The following is an 8,088-nucleotide window of genomic DNA, read 5'->3' on the forward strand; positions in this document are numbered from 1 at the left end:
TGGTACATCGTGAGAGGAGGAAGACACAGACGACACTTCCACTTCCATTTGATCCAGAACCTCATTCTCCATAACTTGCTGCCCATCTGGACAATCACCTCTGTGAGTTACAGCATCACCATCACTTGTTTCCAAATGGTCACATTTACCCCTAGTGTCCAAATTATCTCCACTTATAAGATCAAGGTTCAAAGAACGATGAAAAGTCTCCATTTCATCTCTATTCTCCCCCTGAAGTGGAGACGCAGAGACAAAATAATACATATCATCTTCATGAAAGACCACATCATGAGTAACATAAATTTTACGAGAAGGGGGGTGATAACACCGATAACCTTTTTGATGCAAGGCATAGCCAACAAAGACGCAGTGAAGGGCACGGGGTTCTAGCTTATTTCTCAAGGGTTTGTGAAGGTGCACAAAGGCTACACACCCAAAAAATTTAGGGGACAGATTCGGTATGGTAGGGGCACTCACAGTATTATGGAGAACATCAAAGGGGGTTTGAAATTGTAGTGAACTAGAGGGTACATGGTTAATGAGATAAGCTACGGCTGTAATGGCTTCTCCCCAATAACTAACAGGCATATGAGCCCCAAACAAGGAAGCACAAACAACTTCAAGAAGGTGACGATTTTTCCGTTCTACTATTCCGTTTTGTTGAGGGGAGTAAGGGCAAGTCGTCTGATGAATAATTCCATGTAAATTCAGGTATTGTTTCAAGTCTTGATTAACAAACTCTCCACCATTATCAATACGAAGAACCTGAATATTTGATTTATATTGGGTGGCTATTATTTTGTGAAATTGCTGAAACAGGGAACTAACTTCATTCTTTGATTTCATTAAACAAACCCAAGTCATGCCAGTATGATCATCAATAAAAGAAACAAACCAATGTGCTCCACTGAAAGAAGAAGTTTTTGCAGGTCCCCAAACATCAGAGTGAATAACCATAAAAGGTGTAAGACTTTTATGCATACTAACGGGAAATGGTATACGGTGACTTTTAGCTAGTTCACAAATGTCACACTTAAAATCTGATACATTTAATTGAGAAAGAGCTTTGGAAACAACTTCTGTAAATATCCAAAAGATACATGGCCAAAACGCCTATGCCATAGCTAGACTTCTGAATGCTGATGTGTGTCAGACTTATTAGTTGAGAAAACTTGAGCCAACTGATTGGAGTTTGCGGCAGTAGATCAAGATAGTAGAGCTTTGCTCTCCTAGTACCATAACCAATTGTCTTTCAACTCTGAATGTCCTTAAAAACACAAAGGTTAGGCCAAAATATTACAATACAGTTCAAAGTGAGGGTTATTTGTGCAATAGACAATAAGTTATGATTAAGAGAAGGAACAACTAGAATAGACTCCAAATTCAAATTTTGGGTAAGAGAAACTGAAACTTCTCCAACCACGGGAGAGGGAGTACCATTGGCTATGGACACTATATGGTGGTCTGAGGATTTCATAGACTGAATATGTTTACCGTCAAAGGTCATGTGATCTGTGGCACCTGAATCAATTATCCATTCACTATTACTAATAGGGATAGAGGTATGAACAAACTTACCAACATTCCCAGCAGTAGCAATGAAAGAAGAGGATTCCTCAGTAGTACTGGTGTTGGTGGAGGGCTCAGCCACAGCAACAGAATCATGATGATTTGACTTTGAATTTCACTTGCGAGGTGCCTTGGTAGGATCCGACCATTCTGGATATCCAATTAATTCATAGCAACCTGACATTGTATGCCCGGTTTCTCCACAATGAGTATATACACGTTCTGATTTTGCAACTCCTATTTCATAGCTACGATTTTGTGATCCAGATGACCGATTTTGGTCAGTTGTGTGATTCGGTAGACCAGAAGTGCGATCTGTTTTTTGCGATTGGTAAGGCTTGCCCTGACGAGCCACCATAGCAGTGGATTTAGAGTGTTTAGGTTCACCTTGAAGTGCAGCTCGGTGAACGGCATCACGGTGAACATATGCATAAGTTGCTTCAAGATCGAGTGCAGGATCCTTTCTAAGAATCTCACCTCGAATTTGTTCAAAGTCTACATCTAGTCCATTCAAGAAGATATGCACCCGCAGTCTCTCAACTGATTTTTTTATAGGCGACAACATCTTCGGGATCCTTCATGACAATCCTATCACGATGATCTAGTTCTTGGAATATTTCTACTAGATCACCATAATAGGTGGAAAGAGAACGACCAACTTGTTTGGTGGAGAATGCCCGTTGATTCAGTGCAAAGAGTTGTGATTCATCTGATCCATCATAGAAAGCTTTAGCAAGAGCAGTCCAAATTTCACGTGTAGTAGACAGTCTAAGATAGCGCTTCATAATCTCCGGTGACATAGAAGTCAGCAACCATCCTTTGACCTTTTGATTTTCAGCATACCACTTTGCATAGGCAGCATCAGTAACCTGCGGAATAGGTGTTTTACCCGTGAGGTATTCAAGCTTCTCACGCCTTGCGATCTACATTTCCATGATTTGGGACCAGACATCATAATTAACTTCGGTAAGGATGATATTGGTGGTGAAACTGGGGTTTTCTGATTGAACATGAATGACTGGTACAAAAGATGATTCGGGTTGATCCTTAGTCATGATGCGAGGGGTATATGAGAATTCAGGCACAGAGGTGAAGAACTCTGCTCTGATACCAAGTCAAAAACAAGGAAGTTTTTATGAAAGGCTTCAATGATTTTTACTCATACTTGTTCAGCATAAATAGCCACTGTATACACTTCAAATCCTATAGTTTAGGCTTAGAATAAGGAAAATGATACAATCAGAGGAATCTGTAAGCCAATTTTTCAGGAGTGATTCTCGTCTATCTGTACAACCAGTGGCAGAGACAAATCAGGAACTTGAATTACGAAGAATCAACTTGGAGATAATTGCTACCAATTGTCAACAAGGTAAACAATGGAGAGGAAACAATCAACCGAGGAGTTAAATGGTGTGGCATTGCTTCATTTCCTCTACCCCTTAAACCGTATCAGTAATCTCCATTCCACTAATGTTGGGGTTCTTTACGCACACCAAGATGTATTTGTTGGTGAATTTGAGTCTTTGGGCTAGGTGTTAGTAACTTTTGTATAGAAACCGCTCAATATCTACAGAAACCCGCTAGTTGGGTGGCCAATCTATTGCTTTTGTGGTCACTCTTTCATTCATTTGACTGGGAAGCTCCCCAGGCATAAAAGCGGACCAAAGTGGACCACCTAGACATGGAAAACAAGTTTCGAGTCACATTGGTGAAGGTTGTTCCATTAGATGCGAGTCACCGGCCAAGCCTGCTCCAAAATCTAATGTTATTTGTTTCGATTAAAACCTTTAACTGTTGTTGCTCGTATTAGGTGGAACAAGGTGGAATTCCTCTTTCATTTAATAATGATCTAAATTTGGTTTGGGCTCACAATGTATCGCTTTGAATGGTGTGGCGTCGCTGCGTTTCCTCTACCTCATAAATTGCATCATTCATCCCCATTCCTTTGATATTGGAGTTCTTTACGCATGCCAATATGTAGTTGCTCATGAATTTGAGTCTTTGTGGCAGGTAATAGTAAATCTGAAAATAGTCAACGACAAGGAGTTAAAGATAAAAATCAGACTTGAATTATAAGAAGGAGTTGCAGCTCATAGGTGAGTACTGCACCTGGAGACTGCACTCAAAACAAAGAAGAGACTCTCTCTCCGTTCACTCTATGTCCCATCAAATGAATATTACAATATTAAATACATCACTAGAAATCAGGTAGTTGTAAACAAACTCCTAAACTCTAGGAACAAATCCTAAACTAAGGAGATACATTACAACTATGTAACCATTTCTCCATTAATACAAAATAATATTGATTATTTTTAACTCCCCCCCTTAATGGAGAAGGGGTTATCCTGAACTCCTAGCATCCCTCTAAATAACTCAAACTTTACACGCCCTAGAGGCTTAGTAAAAATATCAGCTAAGTTATCACAAGTTTTACAATACTCCACACATATTTCTTTTGACTGTATCTTTTCTCGAACAAAATGAAACTCAGTGTCAATATGCTCGGTATTTTTATGAAAAACTGGATTCTATGCAAGCTTGATGGTACTCTGGTTGTCAGTTTTGATACTAGTTGATTCTTTCTGTCCTTCTCCTACATCAATGAGAAGTCTTCTCAACCAGATAGCTTCACATGTGGCTGCACACAATGCTTGGTACTCAGCTTCACATGAAGATAGAGCTACAGTACTTTGCTTTTTATTTCTCCACGCTATAACCTCGGATCCAATACTAAATGCATAACCTGTGATAGATCTTCGATCATCCAAGTTACCTGCCCAATCGGAATCTGAATAACCTGCTAGGATAACATCAGAAATGTCAGTGTACAAAATGCCATAATTACAAGTACCACTAAGATACTTCAACACACATTTTGCTGCAATCCAGTGACTTTCGAGTGGTTTTGACATGAATTGGCTTAACACACTAACAAAATATGCCAGATCTGGTCTAGTTGTCGTCAGATATATCAAACTGCCAACTAGCTGTCTGTACATAGTGGCATCCACCTGTTTAGTGCCATCGTCACTGCTCAACTTTAAATTCTGCTGTAATGGTGTTGCTGCTGATCTGCACTGCTCCATTCTGAATCTTTCCAGCAAACTTCTGGCATACTTCCCTTGAGTGAGAAAAGTTTGTCCAGAATCTTTCCATACCTCCAATCCCAAGCAATAATGAAGATCTCCGAGATCTTTCATCTCAAACACCTGTGACAATTGTTGCTTGATTTCTTTGATCAAATTGTTAGCATTTCCTGTTATGATCATATCATCCACATACAAAGAAATCAAAATAATTTTCCTCTATTTATTTAACTTGGTATACAGATTTGGATCGTTTAAGCTCCTATGAAAGCCATGCTGTATAAAAAATGAGTCAATTTTCTCATACCACGACCTGGGTGCCTGCTTTAAACCATAAAGTGCCTTATTCAATTTACACACTAAATTCTCCTGCCCCTTTTTCACAAAACCTTGAGGCTGTACTAAATAAATTTCTTCCTTTAAGTCACCATTCAGAAATGCAGACTTAACATCTAGCTGGTGTAGCTGCCATTTATGTTTTGTTTCTAAAGAAATTATCATTCTAATTGTGTTTAATTTAGCTACAGGAGCAAAGGTGTCATCGAAATCTATTCCTTCTTGCTGTGAATAACCCTTTGCTACCAGTCTAGCTTTAAATTTCTCTATACTCCCATCTGCATTTATTTTTGGTTTATACAGCCACTTACATCCTATGGGGGTTTTTCCTTCAGGCAACTCAACTAACTCCCAAGTATGGTTTCTATATATTGATTCAATTTGCTCATGCATTGCAGCCCTCCACGCATCTGATTTACTTGCTTCCTCATAATTTGCAGGTTCTACAATGTTTAATATTTTAGACATTAAAGCATAGTCTCTAAATTTAGCAGGTAGTTGAGTCTTCCTACCTGATCTCCTAGGTAGGGGACTTACCTCAACTCTGTCTATTTCAGAGCTTTCCGAGCTTGCATCATCATTTATTACATTATCTGCTACTTCTTCTTCTTGTTTCTGCTCTTGCTCTTCATCTTCCTCACTGTTTACTTCTATTAGCAATGGAATGTGGCTATCACTGTTAGAATCCTCCTTTCCTTCTTCAACCTGTTCATGAAAAATAACATCTCTGCTTGCAAAAACCTTGTGAGTCACAGGATTATATAACTTGTATGCCTTGAACTCAGTGCCATATCCAACAAATATACATTTCAGGGCTTTGGGGTCTAACTTCTTCCTATCTGCCTTAGGTATATGAGCATAAGCTTTTGACCCAAATATTCTTAAATGACTAACTGCTGGCTTGAGTCCAAACAATGCTTCAAAAGGGGTTTTGAAGCCTAGACATTTAGTAGGACTCCTATTCTTTAAATAAACAACAGTGTTAATAGCTTCTGCACAAATACCATTTGATAGACCCTTACCTTGAAGCATACTTCTTGTGCGCTCCACAAGAGTTCTGTTCTTCCGTTTTGCTACTCCATTCTGCTGTGGAGTGTGGCACTGTAAATTGCTGCACAATCCCATGATGCTTGCAGAAATTCATGAACTCTCCCAACCTATATTCTCCCCCTTGATCCGAGCGGAGAATTTTTATCCTTCTTCCTGTCTGGTTCTCTATCATAGATTTAAACTCTTTAAAGTACTGAAAGGCTTGACTCTTTTTACTTAGAAAGTACACCCATGAAAATCTAGTGCAATCATCTGTAAATAACAGAAAGTAATATGCTCCTCCTAAAGACCTAGTTTGCATAGGTCCACAAATATCTGTATGCACCAGTTCTAAGATGCCTCTTTCTTTTCTGTTAACATGCAAATGGAACTCTTCTCTATGAATTTTCCCTAATGCACATCCATCACATTCCAGCTTAACATTATGAAAAACAGGGAGTCCATCGACCATACCTTTCTTCTGAAGTAAGATGAGGTCTTGCAGATTGAGATGGCCGAATCTCTGATGCCAGAGATTTTCAACTGTTGATCCAGCTGCAACCATTTCTTATCGTGGCATACTCTTTGCATCTAATCTATACAAGATCCTCACGCGCACTCCTATTGCAACTGTTTCCATCTGTCTATCCTTAATGACACAATTATTCTTAAAGAATTGAACTTTCATGTCTTGGTCAGTAATCATTGAGACAGAGACCAAATTTTTCTTAATTCCTGGAACATATAATACATTTTTAAGATGTCTAATGTCACCACTAGGTAGCTTCACAGGAATGTCTCCATATCCTTTGGTCTCATACCCACTATCATCTCCTAGATAAATTTTCGATCCACATGTAGTTTCTTCAAGAAATTCAAAACAGTCCTTCTTACCAGTCATATGTGAGGATGCGCCAGAGTCGACATACCATATGTCGTCCTCATCTCCCTTTGAAGCTAAAAGAGCACAATCGACTGTAAATAGTCTAAGTTCGTGGCTGTGGTCCTCCTCTTCCCTAGCAAAACAATCCTAATGTTTTCTCAGTTTGCTTCTTCGTTCATCTGCCTGCCTCTTATAGCATTCTTTAATCTGATGACCAGGTTTTCCATAGTAAAAACATTTCTTAACATAATTATCAGTCATACCTTTAAATGATCTCTTTTGAAATGTGTTGGCTCCTTTCTGCTGCTGCAGTTGCTAGTGCTGGTGTTGGTGCTGGTGCTGGTGTTGCTTCCCTCTGTACTGTCTCCTTTTTTCCATCAGAGCAAGGTCATTGCTCTGAGTTTTTAAATTCTGTCGTCGCTCCTCCTCCTGGAGCAGAATCGCTGTCAGCTCATCAAATGAAGGGGCTTTCTCCCTTGCTGACAGCCCTGTGATGAACGTCTGGTATTCATCAGTCATTCTGTTTAATGTGAGCGTGACCAGATCTGAGTCGGATACCTTCTCTCCGATAGCTCCCAATTTTTCACTCAGGTCCTTAACTCTGGCCATGAATCCAGCAACGGACTCATTCTCCTCCATCTTCAATGCAAACAGCTTGCCTTTGAGTGCCAGAACACGATTTGTATTCTATGTCTCGTACAAGTTCTTGATCGTTGTCCATATATCAACGGCCGACTTGGAATCTCTGATATGTGGGATAATATTGTCCTTAACGGACATCTTCAGTATAACTTTTGCTTTTGTTTCTCTTTTATCCCAGTCTTGTTCTTGGGTCGTTGTTCCAGATCTCTGCTCATCTCCCATGACGATTGACCATGCATTTATACTTTCCAGCAAAGTTTGCATTTTGAACTTCTAGTTGGAGAAATTCGTTCCATCGAGTTTGCCAGACTCGTGGAGATATGATTCTATACTATTATTCATTTCTATCCAACTGAACACTTCAATTGGCCACCATTGGGCAAGTACGATTTGCTGCCACCGAACAGATTAGGAACTTCAATGTGCCACCACTGGGCAAATCTGATCTGCTACCACCGAACAGATCAAAAACAACTCCCATGCACCACCACTGAGCAAATTCGATCTGTTGCAACCGAGCAGATCAAGGAGCTGCACTAT

The 8,088-nt window shown here is 39.7% G+C and overlaps 1 protein-coding gene across 1 annotated transcript; it reads right to left on the reverse strand.

Moving 5' to 3' along the window:
* Positions 1 to 1,684: 1,684 nt before the first annotated feature.
* Positions 1,685 to 7,545, reverse strand: LOC149152053 (uncharacterized). Its single transcript, XM_089443355.1, has 3 exons — positions 7,465 to 7,545; positions 2,201 to 2,492; positions 1,685 to 2,070 (listed from the first exon to the last, which is right to left on the reverse strand). The coding sequence occupies exons 1-3, from the start codon at positions 7,543 to 7,545 to the stop codon at positions 1,685 to 1,687; spliced, it is 759 nt and encodes a 252-aa protein (XP_089299481.1).
* Between the last annotated feature and the right edge of the window lie 543 nt (positions 7,546 to 8,088).

The sequence above is a fragment of the Pinus tabuliformis genome, chromosome 9 (genome assembly GCF_031772625.1).
Source record: "Pinus tabuliformis cultivar Carrire ecotype Pingquan chromosome 9, CPIR1, whole genome shotgun sequence".
In the NCBI taxonomy this organism is placed as follows: domain Eukaryota; kingdom Viridiplantae; phylum Streptophyta; class Pinopsida; order Pinales; family Pinaceae; genus Pinus; species Pinus tabuliformis.